Genomic DNA, 21,211 nt, shown 5'->3' with positions numbered 1-21,211 from the left:
TCTGGGAGAGGATCATTGCAGGCAGAAGGAAGGAACAGTAAAAGCTATCACTATAAAGTGGGTTAGGGCACAAGGAGCAGCCAGTGTAATTGAAACTGCATATATTGGAGAAATAGTAGGAGATGGGATCAGAGGGCAAACTAGTGGTCAGATTATTTAAGGTCTTATAGGTCATTTTAAGAGCTTGGGTTTTGCTCTGAGTGAGATGGGGAGGCATTGGAGAGTTTTGAGCAAAGCCATAGCATGATCTGAAAATGTTTTTACACAATTACTCTGGTTGCTATGTTTAGAAAATACTGTAGGGGAGCAAGATGGGAATCAGAGATCAGCTAGAAGGCTGTCAGCCAGGGTGGTAGCACTGCAAGTGTAGGAAGTCATCAGATTTTGGTTGTATTTTGAAGTTAGAGTCAACAGGATTTGCTCCTTGATTATGTTGGTCTTCAGTTTACTCTTCTAAAAAAAGAGAATGGTAATATCTACTTGTAAAATGTCTAGCCCTGACACACAATAGAAGTGATCAATGATAAGCTTTCTAGAAGTGAGGCCTCTTTAGGATCTGAACCATCAAATGTTGTGTGTTCTTTAAACACCTGACCAGCTGCCACCAGTAACATGTCTGAAGGAACCAGCCAGTCTTCATTGATTCATCTCTTGCCCTCGGCGTATGCTTACAGCTATATCAAACATTGGAGCTCTTCCTTTTCAAAGAAGCATTTACCTAAATTGACTTTTAAAAAACAAGTCTTAAAATACCAGCGTATCAAGAAAAATAGGAAGCCAAATACAGGAAGTTGTAAATAGACAGTAAAAGACTGCAAGTAAGAAAAAAAGATAACAATTCTAATTCTCATTAAAATAGGCAAGGATCTCAGCTATGCAGAATAATATGGGTTCAGTACTGATTGGGAAATGGGTGTATACAAGATGCCAGCTCCAAGTGGAAATGTGTTTGTTCATAAGAGAAAAACAGAACCACTGAATGGCCAGGAAGAGGGGTCTCTCAAACATCTTTCTTTCTCTTCTTCCTGTAGAATAAGATTAGGAGGAACTAACATTTACTTGAGCGTACTGTGTATAGGCACATTACATTTGTTAGGTGATTTTCCAGTGACTCTATGAGATATGTATCATGTCTAGTCTTACAGATAAGGAGGCCAAGGCTTAGTTACGTGGTTAATAAGTTGTGGAAACATTAGTCTTATAGTCAGTTATGTCAAACTGCAAAGTCCATAAACTTATCCGCTATAACATGCTTGCTGCCCTTTACACTTTAGAGATTGAATGTCCTTTATTTTGATGGATGCTGCCCCTCACTCACCCTTTAATGATGCTTAGCCTTTTCCTTCCAACAGAGGTAGTGTTAGAGCGCAAAAGTGATGCTTTTATATCCTCTGTAAAAGTACCAACTTTCCCTTATTTTACCTCTTCCCTTCCAAGTACATATAAGCTCCAGGGTATTGCTGTAGGAGTCCATGCTTATAGAAATTGAGGAATTGTGTACTATTATTTTCATCATTTTTATTATTTTGAGTGTGTGTGTGCTTTTAATATATATTACAGCAAAACTTAAATAGTATCTTAAACAAGACAGAATTGTATTTTTCTCTCACATTCAGGAAAACCGGAGGTAGCCAGTCCAGTCCAGGGTTGGTCTAGTCAAGGACTCAGGTTTCTTCTGTGCCCCACTTTCTATGGTTTTCAATTCTACTATCATCTCACAGTGTCAGATGGCTTCTGTAGTGCCAGTCGTTACTTCCACATTCAAGCCAGCAAGAATTAAGGATAAGAAGTGCCATTCACTTCCATTAAGGATACTTCATAGAAGTTGTATTTACTACTTGTATTAGTTTCCTAGGACTGCTGTAACAAAATACCACAAACTGGATGGCGTAAACAACAGAAATTTATTTTCTCACAGTTCTGGAGATCAGGGTATCAGCAGATTTGGATTCTCCTTAAGCCTCTCTTCTGGATTTCCAAATGGCCTCCTTTTTACTGTGTCCTCACATGGTCTTTTCCCCGTGCCACATATCTCTGGTGTGCCTTTGTGTGTCTCAATTTCCTCTTATAAGGGTACCAGCCAGATTAGGCCTTGTTTTAATTTAATCACTTCTTTATGAAGGCCCTTTCTCCAAATACAATCACATTCTGAGGTATGGAGGGGGAGGGGTGTTAGGGCTTCAACATAGGAATTTTGAGGGGACATAATCCAACCTATAACAATAGTTTTCTACTTACATCCCAGGGACTAGGACCTAGTCATATGCTCATTTTTAGCTATAATGAAGGCTGGGATATGTGTAGCGTTTTTATAGGCAGCCATGTGCCCAACTGAAAATCAGTAGTTGTATTGAGGAAGAGGTGATTCGTTATTGGGGAATAAATAGCAGGTTCTCCTTTGCAACATAGGCTTAAATTAAGGAGTAATGATTCTTAAAGTTTTCCAATTCCTTCATGTGAAATTAGATTGTTCTAATCTTATTTCTCTGGCCAAACTCACATTCAGTTTTAGATTTTGAAAGATTCTTTTAATACTAAATTGTTGACTGAGGTGTCCTTTCCACCTAATAGGTGGTAACACTGACCTCTGAGTCCATCACAGTAGGGCGATACAGACTTAGCTGCATGGTGTTTAAGGTTAGCAATGGAAGGCATCTTGAAATGCCATGAACAGTAGGTAAATTGTGATTTTTTTATTTCTTTCCCAGAATATCTTATCTGGGTTTAGTTGGGAGCAGTTTTGCCAGGGCGTGGGAAAAGTCAGTGTGAACCTTCAAGGTCTTTTCCATCCCTCAGATTCTGTGGTGTTTTCTACATAGTGGTGTTACTATGATAAAGCTAAAGAAAAGGGAAGCAGCAGCGGTGCTCCATTGTTTGAGCACTGCTGCTTTTTGTTTGAAAGAGGAAGAAATATGATTTGTTCTGTTTCGCTCAAGGAAGTAAAATGGGCATTTTTGGCCAAGAATGTAGAGAAGCAGGTAGAAACTATAACGAAGCCCAACTAATACTTCAGTCCTTCAATCAAAGCACCTGTAGTTCTCATTTCAGGGCAAGTACAGAATAACAGATATTGAACAAAGAAAGAGGGAGCATGTCCAGAACTTGTTTTAGTCTTTTTTTTCTCTCTTTACTTTGCCTAAGGAATTGCTCTGGACATCAGCCAACCCCTGTGGCCTCCCTTTACACACCAGTGAATCCTTTTGCATTTATAGAGCAGAATGATTTTTTCATGCTTCCCTGATTTAGAAAATTGGCACAATTGTTATTATTATTGTTGTTCTTATTTTTATTGGTCTAGTACTAGTGAAACCTATGACATTTGACTTCTGAAATCTTTAAAGGACTTGGTGACTGTCACATAACTATAGCTTTACAAGTTCCATAAATACTTTATACTCTAATCCTCCATATTCTGCTTTCTCTCTTTGAAGAGAAGGGAGTGTTGGACCCATCTCTCTCATAACTCAGTAGGGCCTTCTTTCTTGTCCTTCTCCCAAGGGCAGTTGAACCAGTTTTCCTTTTCAGGCATACAGTTATCATACTGTCTTTGTTTTTTGTCCTTTGGCCACTATACTAGAAAGTACATGGGATTTTTGGAATCAAGAAGACCTGGGGTTGAATTCTGGCTTCTTATACAGACAGTATGGCCCTGAACAATGTATTTCATGTATAAAATGGTGATATTTTATACCTTGAGAAGATCAAATAAGATATTCTCTATAAACTGTAAAAAGCTTAAAGTCATGAGAGGTGATCCAGATTGAGGGGAAAGATAGGAGAGTTTACAAGCCCCAAAATATGTCCTCCACTGACACCCTCTGAAGAGAGGCCTTGGATTTAGGCACTCCTCCCATACCTTACTTCACGTCCCAGAACACTCTTGAATGTCTACCTTGGGACACCTAGTACTTGGCTTTGGGATCAGACACAGCTAGGCTGGAATCTTGCCCTTGCCCCTCTTGTATTAACTTCGGAAAGTTATTTAATTTCTCTGAGCTTTGCTTTCTTCATCTTAAAAATGCCCTAACAAAGAGTTTTGTTAGGACTAAAGTAATATATAGAAACAATAATTAGACTTTGGCATCAGCACTAGAGTTTGGGTCTGATTCTGTCATTTAGTAGTGGTGTGACCTTGGGCAAGTTGCCTAACTACTCTTGGTAGATACGAGTTGAAGTGCATGAAGCACGAAGTTCATAATTGCACTCAGTAAACGTTAATGGTTTTTCTTTTCTCCTAACTCCAGTGTCAAAGAGTGTATGAATAGGCTAGCCATCATGAGTATCTGGACAGTTTTGTTTTGGTTTTACCATGCCATGAATGTTTTGTCCCCACTGTCTTGACTTCTCAGGGCATTTTTTTGCTCTGTGTGTGTGTTTAAATAACATACAATAAAATGCACAACAAATCTTAAGCATTCCGTTAATAAGTTTTGACAGTTACATATAACAATGTAACCACTACCCCAAACAAGACAGACTATTTCCATCATTCCTAAAGGATCCCTTATGTCTCTCCAATCAATATTTTACCCCCAAACCTTTCTAATTTAAATCACTATAGGGTAATTTTGCCTGCTCTTGAATTTCATATAAATGGACTTATATAGTATGTATTTTGGAGGAAGGAGATCCACTTTCTCCTACTTACCATATAGTTTTATGATCCATCCATGTTTTTGTTTATGTCAGTATACACCCAGCAGAGTCCCCTCATGTCTCACAGGTGATGATTGAATCACTTGTTTCTTCTCAAACGAGTCACAAAAAAGAAACAGAATTACACGGTTGATCCACCTTCTAGGGCTCAGGGATAGGGTAACCTTCCCTGATCATGTGTCCTCAGAGGAAAGCAAACACCAAAAGTTTGTTTTTTAAATTATTGAATAGTATTCTATTATGTTAATATACTGCAGTTTGTTTATCCATTCTCCTGAGCCCCTAGATTTTAAATATTTTTTTCAATATGAGTATCAATTGGGAGTAATTTACTCTTGATATGTAAATTAGAAAAAGACTGGACAGTTTATAGGGATTTTGCCACAGGATAAGTCAGAATTTTTAGCCTCTACTTATTTTCATCTTTTTTGAATTCTCTTTACCTGGCCATGGATTAACAGGGAGAAAATGAAACTGCCCTTCTGTCTCTGAGTATCCCTTATATAATATATTCTTTTTGGCCCAATGCCTGGAAGGTTGTTTATAGAGTTGATGGAAGGATATATAATCTCACTGTGCTCTGGAAGGTACTTACCTTGGCAGTCAAAAAATTTATGGGGAATATGCAGTATTCTCCCTGAAAAATTGCCAGATCTTAGCTCCCAATCATCCTCCCTTATATCATCCTATTTCTACACCCCCTCCCCACGCCCCCGACTTTTGACAGCCCCCCCGTGCAGCTTGAGCCGCTGAGTGTCCTCATGAGACACTCTGCCTTAAAATTGCACTGTTTGCCTGGGTGAAATGTACAGTGTACACGGGTGGGTGGTAGGGAAGCGCACACCTAGGCTCTCCTGGGAGCTTAATGTCTTGCTTTGTTCTAGTCAAGTTATATATGAAATAGTTGCTTTCTTCATTGAATAAGCCATCCACAGTGGAAATCACTTCTCTGCCTTTTGACCCTTGTCTACTGGCTTTATTCTTGCTCTTTAAAGCTTTTTCTTTCTTTCTTTCCATTTTGTTTTTTTTTTTTCCTGCTAATAAATTATCTTGTCCCTTGGCTGCAACTTTTGCTTTTGTTTTGGTCCAGAAAAAACTGTTTCCAGGAATCTTCATGCCCCAAGAGAAAGAGCCTTCTGCATAGGATTATGGAAATGACTGTAGTTAAAAGTTATTTTGGAGAACAAAAGACACCCTCGGCTCAAGAAATACATATTTGAGCTCTGTGTATCTTCTCATCGATCTTAACTTCAAAGTAGTAACACTCTGACCCCTCATTACCAGCTTATTTTCTCTGTTCCACCCTTCTCCATGTGTTGGCAGGTTGTTGCAGTCCAGGCATCATTGCACAAAAGACAACCTTCAGCAGAAGATAACCATTTTTTCCAGCGCCTTTTAAAAAATTTTTAAATACAGTGGGAAGCCTTTCTTTAAAGCTCCCCACCCAGCAGAGTCCTCTCATGTCTCACTGGTGATGGTTGAGTCAATTGTCCCTTCCCAACCCAGTCACAAAAGGGAAACAGAATTACCACGATTAGTCTGGCTACTTAAGATCCACCTCCTAAAGCTCAGGGATAGAATTACCTTCCCTGATCATGTGTCCTCCGAGGAAGGCAAAGACCAGAAGGAAGTCTGGGCTAGTTTGAGTGTGGGACTAAGGCGAGATTTGGATAGGCAGCCAGTATAGTGTCTACCGTACCTTTTCTTTTGCCGCTTCCTTTTTCCTCAGAGTAAGAATTGCTTTGTTTTACACAGCTCTTTAAAGAGGCCAGTAGTCTCAGTGGAAATGACTGTCAAAATTCTTAAAATTGCATGCATTAATCACTATTTTATGGATGTCTTAAAGAATCTAAAGTTCCAAGTTTTTTTGTTTCCCAGTGAACGAAGGAAACCATGTGGCTCCCTATTTAAACTGGAATATGTCACCATAGTCCACAGGTGGTGGTTATGAAAGGCCGTTTTTTGTTTTAGTTTTTTCATTAGTACTTTGAGTGAGCAACAGTGCTTGGACACCGTGAAGTTAGTCCAGGTGTCCAGAGAGTTGAGCCTTTTCTGCCTTATTATGTAAAGAGGAGTTGCAAAGTTGTTCTGATTTGACAGATACATCTATTTGGTAATTGAGGCCCATTTGGAAAAAGAAACAACCAGCTGCTTTATATTTTTCCATATCACCACCTTTTTTTTTTTTCAGTTTTACTGAGATATAATTGACACATAGCTCTGTATAAGTTTAAGGTGTACTGCTAAATGACTTAACATGTACTATGAAATGATTACCACAGTAAGTTTAGTTAACATCCATTTCCTCATAGAAAGTTCATAGCTTTTTACACGGAGAAACTATATCACGGTTCAGACTGTTTATGAAATAGTGAGTTGATCTTGTCCCAGGAGTTTTCTAGGAAAAAGAAAGTTCCTCTCAGGAACTTACACAAAGGAACTCTTCTTTGGGGAGGGTGGGGAAGATTGCATGAGGTTGTATCTAAGAACTCTTCCAATTCTGATCTTTATTGATGTTTCCCAGCTAAGAGATATAGAGGAGGTATGTGCTGAGTTTTACTATACTTCAAACTGAAGAGAATGGAGGCTTGATTTACCCATGGGGGTAAAAACAAATATATGTGTATGTGCAGTTCCCACATACGGCCAATGGTCCATAATCTCTGTAGGTTATAACGCTTTTTATAGAAGCCCTTGGGTACTGAATCAGCTAGTTAAAAGAGTAAAATATCAGCCATTTTCTGTGGTGGTCAATTTCTTCCAGTATTTCTCATCTTTAACTACAGCTGTTTGACTGTGATTGTGTGAATGACTCTCTGGCCTTTTAAACTAGGTCTCCAGGCGGCTGCTCAGGAGCCACCAAAAGGTGAACAGAGCAATAATCTTGCAGACTAACTTATGCCAGGAAGAAGTTACCATGCTACTTAAGAGCCTTCTGGGTCTTATCCTTGAAACTGATTTGAAGGAGGAAAAAATGTCTAGCGTGACAATTTTCTTGAATCATTGCTGTTTAGCTTGGTTTCTCTAGGGTCACATGGGATAGACATGACATCTGGTTGGGTTTCTAGTCTTATCTTTTTAAAGAAAGGAAAGGAGCATTTAGGATTCAAGCACAGTCAGTAATCCATGTAAGGAGAAACCATTGCTGGAGCTAAGCATTTTTGACTTCAACAGTTGTTGACATGAATCTCTGTAAAAAACATCAACTTCTGTGACTGAGTGTATGCTGGGGTTACTGTGTTGGCCTCATTACAGGATTTCCCAGGTAGCGATGGCAGGTGGATAAGGAGCTAGCCAGCCCTGCACTGCAAATCTCTGCACCTTTGGGAGGCAGTAAAGTGACTGAACCCAAGCAGGGAATAGCAAAGCAAAGATCCTCTTTTCCTCCAGGGAGAGACCCAGTCTTTCTGAAGGACAGATGACTACAAAACTCCCTTCCTGCCTTTTCAGCTTGATTAAGATAAAAGAAAGAATTTAAAATTCTATAAGCATCGTCAGATTTTGCTGCTTTTTGATGGAGGAGACACTTGAAGTTGGTAACAGTGTTGTGGTTTGTGGTAGCTGTGGACGTTTTCCCTTGGGAAAGGAGAGTGTCCTCTCTGGTACTGAATAGAGCTTTATATTTTCCTTCTTTCTGGAGAGAAACTAGTGAGTTAACTGTGGAGGGCTCAAGCTGAAAATGTGAGCAAGTTTCTGTAGGGAACAAGGGAGAGCAAATAAAGTGCCAAGGGGACTGACTTATACTATATTGCTTTAGAACTGAATCCTGGTGAATCTCAAAATAATTATGCTGAGTAAGAGAACCCATATAATGTAAGATGTAAAATTCTAGAAAATGGAGACTAATCTGTAGTGACCGTGGTTGGCTGGGTGTGGTGGCAAAAGGGAGAAAGGGCTTATAAAAAAGAGCAGGAGGGAACTTTTGGAGGTCATGAATGTGCTCACTGTCTTGACTGTGATGATGTTTCACAGGTATATGCATGTTTCCTAATTCATCAAATTGTACTTTTTTTTTTTTGGCCATGCTGCATGGCTTGCAGGATCTTAGTTCCCCAACCAGGGATTGAACCTGAGCTCTTGGCAGTGAAGCACGGACCTCTAACCACTGGGCTGCCAGGGAATTCCTAGTAAATTTTAAATATATACCGTTTATGTCAATTCTACCTCAGTAAAGATTTTTTTAAAAATGAAATTAATCTAGGGAAAACATTTATCAAAGAACCCTATACTGGGTTACAGGAGGGCTATTGCAGGCCTCTGTGTGAAATACAAGTCTTGTAGGTGTGGTAAGTTTAGATACACAGTTCCTATTTAATGCATTTCATGTTTCTTTAGGAGTCCATAGAGGCTACTGTATTCTATTGAAGAAGATGTCTAACAGTAACACTACTCAAGAGACCCTGGAAATAATGAAAGAATCAGAAAAAAAACTGGTGGAAGAATCTGTAAACAAAAACAAGTTTATGTCTAAGACTCCAAGCAAGGAAGAACTTGAGAAAGAGAGTGAAGATACCAGTTTGCGTCAGGAGACACAGGTAAGGATTAAAAGTGCATCATATGTACACTCTTTATAGCAAAATAGAAATGTCATTATAGGTGGCACTGGGAATCTGTAGGAAGCCAGTCACTTATAAACATTTGATTCTCCCTAAAAACCCAACTTCGGCCCTCAAGAAGTGTCTCCTTCCCTTTTTGTCATAGAGTACACAATGAAGTCTAAAGAAAACAGAATGAAATCCATAATCTATTAGGACTTGAGTAACACTGGTTCTTGCTACATTTTGATATTATGTACCAATCAAAAAATAAACTGTATACAAATACATATTTGACAAGTCATAATATGACTTTTACAATAAACTCTTAAAACTAGAGCTGCCTTCCTTTACACACAGTATTAAATTCATGTCCTGGTTGTATTAAAGCAGTCAGCATTTTCTGGGTCAGAAATAGTCTCTGAACTTGCCACATGGTAAATGTGAATGAGAGGAATTTTATTCTTTGGTTGCCATGTTGTTTTCCATCCAAATTCATACTGCAGTGCAGATATGATGGCAGTAGATGGCCAGCCAAACTTTTTCCAGACCTCCTCTTTGGTACCCAGCCAGCCTGGACTCTGAGCCTCGTCTAGCTTACCTGTTCCAGTTCTCTTCCCTGTGGTCACTATGAGTTTCCTCTGTTATCCAAGTCCAAAGTATATAAATCCTTTCCTTCTTGCCCAGGGATGAATCTGGTCCTTTTTATATACTTAGGAGATAGACTGTTAATTATAGTAAGTTAGTTTAAAGAACAGTGGCAGTAACATTTTAGAGGGTCTAGAAACTTGAAGCGTTGATTTCTCTTGATAACCCAATTCACCTAGGCCTTGTTTTACTTAAAGATTAAGACAGCAACAGTATAAAGGGGTGAATTAAAATCAGAGAGCTCTCGGAAGTATTTTGTTCTCTTGCTGCCTGCTTTTCTACTGTTTTTTGCCAGGTCGCTGTCATGGCTGCTCTTCTTTCCATTGTCTTTTGCATGTGAGTTGTCATTCCTTGCCCATCCTTCCAGAATTTGTGGAGACAGTCTGCCGCTATTCCAGCTATGCATCTAGCTTCCACTGATACCAGTCATGAATTTTAAGTCCTCAGGACACATAAGTGTTGAATGTTTAATTATGTGCTGTCATGTTACATGGAATATATAAATGAACTTTTGGGTCCAAGTTACTCTGTTCTCAGGAGATTAAGTGGTGTTCTGAACTGCTGTTGTATGTTCTTGAAGATAGGCAGAAAAGAAAGGATGACTGTAGGTTCTGTGTGCCTTAATGGATACTTACTTGGTTTAAGAATGTCTTCACCTGATTACACAGACAGATTGTGTGGGATGCTGGTTGGGGAATCTGCCTCCCCTCAGATGGCTTGTGTTGCTGCTGGAGCAGGTGGGGCTGCTGCTGCCATCTGCTGGAGCTCCTGCTCCTAGGACGTCTTCATTCTTGGCCCCGCTTCAGAAGCCCTTTTCCTCTCTACCAGTGTTCCCCTTCAACAGCACTAAAAATTCTGCTCTTTCTCTTACCTTCCCCCCAACTCGCACCTGTTAAGTCTCCCCAAGAACCTTACTAACGCTGTCAAGACAGTGCTTGTTATGAATGGGAGCTGGAAAGTTTGAGGAAAGGGGACTTTCATTACTTGTACTGTGTGAGACATATTCTTGGAATCAGCAGTTGGGACTGAGAACATCTTTGGCATGGAAACAGTGCTATAAAAGGCAGGTTCTAAGATTCGGTTTAGAATGGGCAAGCCCTGACTTAACACATACTGAACGTAGTGGGTCCTTTAAATAATCTAGCTGGGCTTTCTGCCTTTACATTTGTAATCCCCTCTGATTTATCTACCACACTGCTTTAGAAAGATGGCTCTGAAGTAAAGATCTGATTGAGTTAATTCTCTTCAGACTTTCTGTGTGTATCCTTGCCCTAGGCTAAGTTCCAGATTTGTCAGCATGGCATATTATGACCTAGTCCCTTGCCTGCCATCCATCCACGTCTGGCATCCTATGCTCCAGCATTAACTGATCCTCTGGGCCCTGAAAAGTTTGGAGAAAGCATACTCTTATACATGCTTTCTCTGCCTGGAACGCCCCCCTCGTTTTCTTTCCCTGGCCTCCTCCAGGTCAGTTTAGGCTCATCCTTGTATCTCTAAGGCCCAGCACAGTTCCTTGCAGGCACTCAGTATTTGTGAACATGTGAATTTGTGAACTTCTAGGTCTGAGTTAGACACTGGTGCTCCTGTAGCACTCTATGAGTACCTCTGTAATGCACTTAATGTCCTGTATTGTAATTGCCTGTTTGTCTGTCTTCTCCAACAGGATTATGAGTTCCTTTTTGACAAGGTTTGTGTCTTTTATCTCCAAATCCTCCAGTAGTTAGTTAGCATGGTGCCTGATACATATTAGGCTTTCAGTGTGTGTTTGACTATTAAATGAAAATTATGCCTTCTGAGAAATAAGCAGATTTACACATTGTTTGTAGGGTTATAAATTCGTATAACTTCTTTGAAGGGCAGTTTAGCAATACTTTATAAAATCTGAAAATGGACTATACCATATTTGTAGATATTCTCAATGATATGGTCATTGAAGCATTGTTTATACTAACAACAATCAGAAACATCCTAAATGGTGCAGTTTAAGGGACTGGTAAAATGTAAGTTATGGTATAGCCACACAATGGAATACCATGTAGCCATTAAGAAAAACAGTATTTCTTCTATGGAAAAAAAGTTTGAAAACAAGGTTTAGGGCAGTGTGTACAGTATCCTGCTATTTGGTTTTTAAAATGTACACATGTACAATAAGCTTATAGATGCATAACAGATCTCTGGGAAAATTAGAAGTAATTCAATACTAGTTGATCCTTTAGGTGGGATCCAGGTAGGTGGGGGAAAGATGTGAAAGGAGACTTAGTATTCTATATACCTTCATTATAACTCTTGGATGTTTGTGCCATGTGTATGTTATTACTTATTTGAAAAAATAGTGACAAATACTGCTTCATACTCCTGAACTGTGACTCTTCCTTTACTGTAACAGATCTTGCCACTGACCAGACTCACCATCATTTCTTACTCTTTCCATCCACCTTTGCGATTCTCCGTTTTGCATTGTAGCAGTGTTGTTTGGTGACTAGTGGAGAGGACAAAGGAAAGAGAGATCCTTACCTCAGGACCATGATGGTGCTCTGCTTCCATTTTGTTTCCTCTCCTCCACCCACCAGCCTCAGTTTTTTCCACACTCCAGTGGCAATGAGTTCCATTCCAAACATCTTAGAAGCCCTGAGTGTCACACATAACCTTACCCACCCTCTTCCCAGAAGTCCCCATTTTGACTTCTCAGCTATTCAGAAACCTTATCAATTAGTCATTCTTTCCCTCATCCCACCTCAGGCCCTCATTCTTCATCTTCTTTGACTTCTATCCTGCTTCTTACTCTCCTTACCTCCCTTTGCTCTGGAGGTCTTGTCCACTTCTTCCATGCGCCCTTCTTTTTATCCTGTCCCATTTTATATCCATGACCCAGACAGGCTGTAAGAGCCACCACCAGGAGCTTAGAACTGGGAGAATTCGCATATTCAGGAGATAGGCAATTGGCAAGAAGAGTCTTCATTCCATTTCTGCAGCCACAGGGACAGGTCTTTTCAGTATCTCAAGTTAGAACTCTCAATGTGTTGTCCTATAAAGATGTTATTTTAAGTGATGGTTAGGGGCCGTATTTCACATTCATTATGGGCTAAATAGGCTTCCATTAGCAAGCTTGGGGAAAAAACACTGTATCGTGCTATGGTAGTGACATTTCCAGAAGCATCCTAATCAGGAGAGGATTCCCTAGTTTATCCAAAAGTAATTTTTATCAATCTGTGAAATAGGCCAACCAGTCAATATCTTTCTGTTCTTTATCTTCATGGTGAGTGGTGAGTTGTCTGCAGGTGGCCTGCGGTCCCTTCCACATCACAGTTGCTAAAACTGTAGCACAGGGAACAGCCACAACAACTGGGTCTCTTCATAGTTTGGCTGTTATAATGGTATTAAAGTTAGTGCTTTTTCTCTGTAAACTTGTATTGCTTTTAACTTCAGTGCTTATTTCCCCCACCTTTAATATTTTCTAATCCCCTTCTAACAGAGGCGGACATCCAACCATGGTCATGCCAGGAAAAGAGCCAAGGTGAGAGCCCTTCCTCTATAGCTTTTTCCTAGTGTCATTAGTAGTACACTGCACAAATGGACTTAACATCTAGTTTATTTGGATTACATACAGGCAAGGTTTTTTGCCTGTACTTTGTACCCTAATTGTGAGCGTGCATACACACAGACACACGCATGCAGACACATGTACATATGTCCCATTGGAATGTCTGGCATTATTTTTCTCCATTATCTTTGGTTCAGTCACAGTCTTTTTTTTTAAACTGTGCAATTTGATTTTTTTTTTTCTTATTAGTAATATATATATGGCAATCCCAATCTCCCAATTCATCCCACCCTAACCCCGCCCCCACCCCCGCCCCCAGTTTATTTCTGATACCTGAAAGAATACCCAGGCAGAGTCTCCCACAAACAAAGCCTGAGCACATTGGTACTGGTTCTGCTGTAATGCCAGTTTCTCTGTTCATCTCTGGCTCTCTTATTTTTCCCCCCAGCGGTTTTGGGGGGTTTTGCCATGCAGATTTTCTTTAGGATAAATCCTTCCCCATCAGTAAAATGATTCAACATTTTTGGACATCCTAAAAAATATAGGCTTTGTTTTGGTTTGGTTTACTTTTTATTTTGGGGCAGAGAGGAGGATTTTGTTTTTAATTGTTGTATGATAAAATTAGTACATCACAGATTATTTTAAGCAGTGTTACCAGGGAGGACTGTAGGTGTTAGTGTGTGATAGCTTTTTAATTTTAATTAGGGAACAGTAAAATATTAAACTTTTCTTGCATTGGGAAGGATTGTCAACAGAAGTAATAATTAAGGGTGTCCACTCCTTTCCCGTAGAAAAATAGTGGCAGAATTTGGGAGTGTCCCAGCTAGCATGTGGCTTGGGTTTGAAGAAGACTATGATATGTGATAAATTGGCTCTGCAGCTTGCCTTATGTGGCCTAAGCCACAGGGATGGGCTTGCCAATAAATCTTAAAACAGAGGATTAAAATCTCCTGTTTGGTTAAGACTCTGCGCTTCCAATGCAGGGGATGCAGTTTCCATCCCTGGTCTGGGAACTAGGATCCCTCATGCTGAATGGCACGGTCGAAAAGAGAAAAAAAAAAAAAGGGGTGTTCTCTGCTACTTCCCTTCCTCCCAGACTTTTTGAAATAAATAAAACAGTTATCATCATTATTATTTCCATTTTACAGAGGAGGAAACTTGGGCTTATAGAGTTTGAGTGAGTTTGACAGAGGACATTTATTAGTAAGCAGCAGAACTAGGCTTGAAGTCAGTTCTTCAGACTTGCAAATTCTTTTCACTATAGTGCACTACCTGGAACACATATGCCATGTTTTGTGCTTTTGTATTTACTGTAAACTTTGATTTTATTGTAAGAACTCTCAGTAAATGTTTATACATAGATTTCTAATGAGTCACTATAATTTTTGACTTTGGATATCCCTAGGAGAGCAGTGATTTATAAATTGAATTTCAGATCTTTTGGGGATTCTCCAGCCAGCATAAGTAAACCACGTGGATTAATTCTTTATCACTTTGAATCCCAAATGTTAAAAAGTTTTCTTTCTTTTTACTTCTTTCTTAGACACTTCTATCTATACCCTTGCCACTGCAGGCTTAGGGTCACTTAGCACCTATTGTCTACTCTATGCTAGGCACTATTTATGATGTATATATTTACATGCATTATATAATCTAATTGTCACAGCAACCCTTTAAATATTTTTATCCTGCTTTTATTGAAAAAAAAAGAGACCCAGAGTGGTCAAATAATTTGCTCAGGGTCTTATATCTCATAGCTTAAACCAGGAGTGGAAGCTAGGACTTCTGGCTCTTAAATCCAGTTTTTCCACTAAGCTCTGCTGCTGTGTATTCTCAGTAAACTTCTGAGTCTGATATTGGAGCACTGAGCTAGAGAGAGAGGAGAGCTGATAATCAAAGTGGTTTTCCTATTATCTGTCCAAAGTAGTTGTTTTGTTTTTATGTATATCTGTTGTTGTAAGCAAGAGAATTATCTTTCAAGTGAATCAGGAACAGATGAGTAGGCCCTGTTTGAAGGAAAAAAACAACGACAACAACAAACCCTATTTAATGGAGGCAGCAACTAACAGAGCCAAAGAGGATGCCCTTTATTCAGCCAAAAGCTTTCCGTGTGTGCACCAAGGATATGTATGTGTATTTATTTTTTTCAGTCTAATTCCAAGCTGAAGCTGGTGCGCAGCCTTGCAGTGTGTGAGGAGTCCTCTGCCCCATTTGCTGATGGGCCACTAGAAACCCAGGTAGGTCCTTTATACGAGTAAGCGTAGCTTTTGAGTTTGGCGGTTGTTTGCTAAACTGTGATGTAGCAACACATCAACATTAGACTTGGAAATCGGGGTAGAAAGAGCTTCAAAACAAGCTGTTGCAGTAAAACAGGGCATGGGTGAGAGCATGAAGCATAGGTCTTCACACCTGGACCACCCAGGATGTAGATAAGGAGATTCCAGGGTTGGATCATGTTTTCCTACCCACACCTTTCCCTCTGGTAGTTAGAACCATTTCCATTCCAATTCTTATGCCAGGAACAGACAGCATAGCTTGAGTTCTCCATACAGTAGGCTATGATTGTTGGCAGAAAAGGCTTAGCCTCTATCCTTTTGGTAGAACAAAAGGTAAAACAATTTAATTAACAGAATATTCTTTTATAAGAGAATGGTGCCACCCTAAGATTTGCCTTCTTTGAGATTTCACAGGAGCTGCAGGAGAGTTAATTGTTTTCCCCTTTGATTATATTTCTCTTTCCCCTCGCCCAAGGATATAATTCAGTTGCACATCAGCTGCCCCTCTGACAAGGAGGAAGAAAAGTCCACAAAGGATGTCTCTGAAAAGGAAGACAAGGACAAAAACAAAGAAAAGGTCCCGAGGAAGATGCTGTCTAGAGGTGAAGACTTTCCCCCTTGCTCATCTGTTCTGGGGCCTGGCTCTGCAGTGCTCTTTCCTTCCATCTTCCTGCTAGCCTTATTGGCCCAACAGTTCATTGTGTCCTGATGACTTCGTTATTGTTTGGGGTGGTGCCTAACTAGTATACTTTCTTTGCTGCTTTATCAAGTCTTGCCTGAAGGGCTGACAGAGAGCTATTCCATTAACGTTGGGCTACCCATAGGGGAGGGCATTGTAGTCAATTCTGATTTTATTTTTGCTCTGTAATAAATAGCGATCACTGGTAGCAGATACTGTTTTGGTTTGGGGATGCTTGGAGCGATTGATTGATTGGCTGTGTTGGGGCTTTGTTGCTGCACACAGGCTTTCTGTAGTTGCAGCGAGCGGGGGCTAATCTTCATTGTGGTGTGCAGGCTCCTCATTGGGGTGGCTTCTCTTGTTGCGGAGCACAGGCTGTGGGCGCATGGGCTTCAGTAGTTGTGGCACATGGGCTCAACAATTGTGGCTCACGGGCTCTAGGGCACAGGCTCAATAGTTGTGGCTCATGGGCTTAGTTGCTCCGCAGCATGTGGGATCTTCCTGGAGCAGGGATCAAACCCATGTCTGCTGCATTGGCAGGTGGATTCTTAACCACTGAGCCACCTAGGAAGCCCGTCACTCTGATTTTTAAGCTAAAACTCCTGAAGTTTGATTCTAGTTTCCTGTTCTTATATCTCCTGATCAGATTGTTGGCTTCTGCTTGGGGTGAGATACCATGCAAGGCAGTTTCATTTATTTTAAATTTATTTCATTGTGGTATTCTAGATTCCAGCCAAGAATATACAGACTCCACTGGAATAGACCTACATGAATTTCTTGTAAATACACTGAAAAAGAACCCAAGGTAATAACATGATTTGATGGGAGGGGGAAAGGGGCCAGGACCAGCAGAATACCCAAGAGGCCAAGTAGCTTCTCAGAATTTTTACATTATTAGAATCTAGGATGCCCATTCTCCGCCCTCTCCCCCCCCCCCAATTTCTCTCCCAGAGTAGCTTTATGTTCTGTGGGGGGTTCAGAATACCCTCATATTGAGGTTTCTACCTTCAGAAGAGTTTGGAAAAATTCTTTGGAAGAAGAATGCAGATAAAGAAATATGAAAGCTTGAGAACACAATCAAAAAGCACAGAAGAAAAGATAATTGATTTGTAACAAAGCTAAATCATACTTGTTTAAAAATTCTATAAATAACCAGATGGAGTGTAGAATAATGATTAGATTTATAAGTATAAAGAATGTGTTTATATGAATATGACTGCCAACAGAATTAGGTTTCTGATAAGAAAAACAAAATAGGAGGCTTGATTGTTTTTCTTTTTTGAAGTAACATAAGACAGAGCAGCGAGGCTCAGTAGCCTTTGCATTTTTGATCCTCTCTTGGGGTTGGATCTATCTCTCACTTCACCTTCTATAGTGAGCAGGTTGTGTTTTCAATCCTTGCTTTCAGTGTCTATGGGAGGGCTGCCTTTTGTTTTGTTTTAATCTTTTTTTAAACAGGGACAGGATGATGCTGCTAAAATTAGAACAGGAGATTCTGGACTTCATTAATGACAACAAGTAAGTTACTTGAATGAAATACACACAAGAGGTGGGAGTGGTACTGGAAAGAAATTTAGGTAAAATTTTAGGATATCCCTCCTCATCGTTCCCTTAAAGTCTGAATTTTGAAGTACTAACTCACTGGGAACCAAAAGGAGTTGGGGAGAGAGAATCAGCATGGATCAAAAAGTTTAGGTATGGAAACCAAATGAAGTTTTTAAGTTATTGCTTAGGCTTGAGTTGAAAAAATTTCTATTTTTTTCAGCAGCAAGCCCTTATCCCATATTTCACTGTTTACGTTTTCCCCTTTTTTCTTTGTAGAATATCATCCAGGTGGGTGAGAGACCTAGGGCTTATTACATAAAGAATAGTCTTAATGAAGATAGTGTGTCAGAGGAATCTACAAAATACTGTAGATAAAGCTGAGAGAACCTTTTTGGTTACCATCGAATAAATATCTGTCTTGCTTATAATAATGTCTCTTTCTCCTAAGAAATTCCCCACTTGGAACACTTGTAAGAAAAATTGCAAATGGCTGTTACTGCTGTTATTTGTCCTTATTTCACTTTTCTTCCCTGGGTTTTCCTGCAGCAACCAGTTCAAGAAGTTCCCTCAGATGACCTCATATCACCGGATGCTATTACACCGGGTAGCTGCCTATTTTGGGATGGACCACAATGTTGATCAAACTGGAAAAGCTGTCATCATCAACAAAACCAGTAACACAAGAATGTAAGGGAGGAAATCACAGATTGGGAAGGCTTTCCTGGGATAGCCTCTGGGATGGAAGAGGAAGGTGTACTGTAGGATCAAGATTTCTCTTTCTAGAGAGGGGATGGGTGACGGGGGTGGGGGGTGTTATAGTATCACTTTCTACTCTTTGTGAGGTCCTGAAGATAGATTCTAGAGCCACTAGTATTTTATGAAGATTGGCCCCTGGCCTCTCTTCACCTTTAGTGATAGGACAGGTATAACTTTGGAAGAAGATAAGTTATAGATGTATAAAGAAACAGTCCCTGAGGATTTCGTTAAAACTTTCACGTGAGTTTTTGGATGCCTGACTTCAGAAATTCCCTGGGTGGGAGTTGTGAAATTTAAGAGAACTGTACTAGGAGGTCTGCTTCCTAACAAAAGAGTCTTTCTTCCCTTCCTTCCACATTTCTCTCCCAATCCCAGCCCTGAACAGAGATTCTCAGAACATATAAAAGATGAGAAGAATACAGAATTTCAACAGAGATTCATTCTCAAGAGAGATGATGCCAGTATGGATCGAGATGATAACCAGGTGAAGAATGGAACGGGTTGGGTCTGTACAGAGAGATTGCAGTAAGAGAAACTGGGAGGGGAGAAGAATTTTTGTGGGATGGAGAAAACTCGAGGTATCTTAGTATGGAAAAAAGTGTTGAGTTATACTGAGTTGGCTTTGGCTTAATGTTGAGGATTAACTATGCCTGTTGAGCTAAATGCCACCCTCTTAGCCCCAGAGAGACATGGTGCTGAGGTTTGCTGGGTGTTCTCATTTGGCCTGGAACTCCCTGGTTCTGCCACTGATTTCTAACTCCACTTCATTTTGGGACAAAGCAAGGGCCCTTGATTCAGCTGACGGCTCCATTCTTTTTTTCTTTAATAATTCGGGATTTCTTTGGGAACCACCGAAAGCTACTTTATCCCACTTCCACTCTTCCTGTCTCAGGGCTAGCCTTGAACTTGCAAAATTGTTATCTAATTTACCCACTTGTAAAGGTGTTTCTGATCCCTTTCTGCAAACTCCTTATTCTTTTCCCAACTTCTTTCACCAAGGTGAGTGAGTTAATTTGGCTTTTGATGCTGGGAACCTCAGGCAGTATCCCGTTTTTGATCCACTCCTGTGGGAATAAGTGAAAAGTCTGTCCCATCCCTTCATTTATGGACCTGGCGGCTTTTGCCCTGATTTCTATCCTTCAGATAGTGATTGTTTGGGGGTTAGTTTTCCTGGCCTCCTATGGGGTTGAGATCCAGCCTGCTTCTGCTTGGCCGCCAAAGGAGGTTAGGTAGAGAACCAGGATGAAGGGTTAAAGAGTATGGTTGGGCCATACTCAAGCCACTAATTAGTCTTGTGATTAATGATAACTATAGTAGTGCCTTACCTCTAGAGGCAAGATTCGTTTTCTTTGGATATTGTATGGTCTTGAGACCAGGACTTTTCCTGCTTGCTACTTGAGTATTTGAGGGGGTCCTTTTGAGAAAAGTGCCGTTATCTATTGTGGACAAACACCCTGGGTCAGATTGAAAGCAATGAAACATACAAAAAGACAAAATTTAAAAAACAAAAAAGAGCCTTTCCATCCTGATGCCCTTCTCTCCATTTTCCCAAAACCCCTTTTCTGTGGATCAGAAATTATTCAGGCCCAGAGGCACATTTGGGTGGAATGGAATCTCTCCCTTTTGTGAACTTTTTACCTCTCAGCTTCAGGCTTGATCCATAATAGGGTGGACTCTATGCAGTTCCTGTCTGTAGTGTTAATGATAATCACAGTAATTGCTTTTTTATTGGGTGTCTCCCTGAACTAGCCTCTGTTCTAAACACAGTATATGCATTCTCTCTCTTAATCCTCTCCACGGCCCCATCCAGGTGGGGGGCATTACCCCCACTTTAAAATAAGAAAACTGAGCTAGGTGATGTTAAGTTACTTGCCTGAAGTGATATTACTCAGAGGTAGCAGAGCTGAGATTCTGCCTGACCTCAAAGCCCATTATGCTTTCCGTTCTGCCACTGGTTTACCAGTGCTAGGGGCTAAAGACAATATAGCACCTTGAGGTCCTATGTCTTCTTGGAATGGGATTTGTAAAAGGACATTTAGTAGAACAGGTTCTTTAGGCTAGTGAGGACTGCAGCTAGTAAAAAGTAGATACTCCTGAAGTTGTGCTTACCTCTGGAGATTGGTGAAGATCAGGAAGATCAGCCTAGAGCAGCAGTCTCCTTGGTTGCTTCATCTGAAACTTTCAAAGCCTCTGGATTGAAGGTCAGAATCTTTTATAACCTGATGACATGCATTTGATGACTTACCTCCCTCAGAGCACCTTGCCTTAAAGAGCAGTGTGGAAAAGGACACTCTATAACATCCTACCCAGGACAGCACTCACAGCTCACAGGCTAAGAGAGGAAAGACAGTGGTGGAGAGTGGGGTGGTAGGCTAGCCAGAGGTGGTGGTCTGCCCAGCCATCCCCTCTAGTTACCTCACTACGTTTTTCAGAGAATGTAAGGTTCTCTGTCCTCCATTTTTCTTCTTATCCCTTTCTATCGCTCTGCCTCTCCCCTTTCTCCACTGTACCTCATTTGTTTGTTCCTTTCTCTGTTCATCCTTCTTTCTGTTCTAGTCTCCTTTTCTTTCTCTTT

General features: G+C 40.4%; 1 protein-coding gene across 22 annotated transcripts in view; it reads left to right on the top strand.

The window, feature by feature from the left end:
* The window catches only part of R3HDM2 (R3H domain containing 2), a 160,706-nt gene that overhangs the window by 109,212 nt on the left and 30,283 nt on the right, over positions 1 to 21,211 (top strand). For 14 of the 22 annotated variants that reach the window (XM_057703586.1, XM_057703580.1, XM_057703584.1 and 11 more), the window contains 9 exons: positions 8,992 to 9,191; positions 11,503 to 11,526; positions 13,312 to 13,353; positions 15,531 to 15,617; positions 16,132 to 16,258; positions 17,062 to 17,140; positions 17,794 to 17,853; positions 18,427 to 18,567; positions 19,012 to 19,120. In XM_057703586.1, the coding sequence (XP_057559569.1) occupies positions 9,027 to 9,191; positions 11,503 to 11,526; positions 13,312 to 13,353; positions 15,531 to 15,617; positions 16,132 to 16,258; positions 17,062 to 17,140; positions 17,794 to 17,853; positions 18,427 to 18,567; positions 19,012 to 19,120 (834 nt within the window). In that variant the 5' untranslated portion in view covers positions 8,992 to 9,026. The remainder of the gene's footprint in view (positions 1 to 8,991; positions 9,192 to 11,502; positions 11,527 to 13,311; positions 13,354 to 15,530; positions 15,618 to 16,131; positions 16,259 to 17,061; positions 17,141 to 17,793; positions 17,854 to 18,426; positions 18,568 to 19,011; positions 19,121 to 21,211) is intronic. The other 8 variants (XM_057703592.1, XM_057703587.1, XM_057703596.1 and 5 more) reach the window with 1 other exon arrangement.

This window comes from Hippopotamus amphibius, chromosome 12, assembly GCF_030028045.1.
Source record: "Hippopotamus amphibius kiboko isolate mHipAmp2 chromosome 12, mHipAmp2.hap2, whole genome shotgun sequence".
Taxonomy (NCBI): domain Eukaryota; kingdom Metazoa; phylum Chordata; class Mammalia; order Artiodactyla; family Hippopotamidae; genus Hippopotamus; species Hippopotamus amphibius.
Note: the sequence above shows the minus strand (reverse complement) of the source record. Positions and strands in the feature narration are given on the sequence as shown.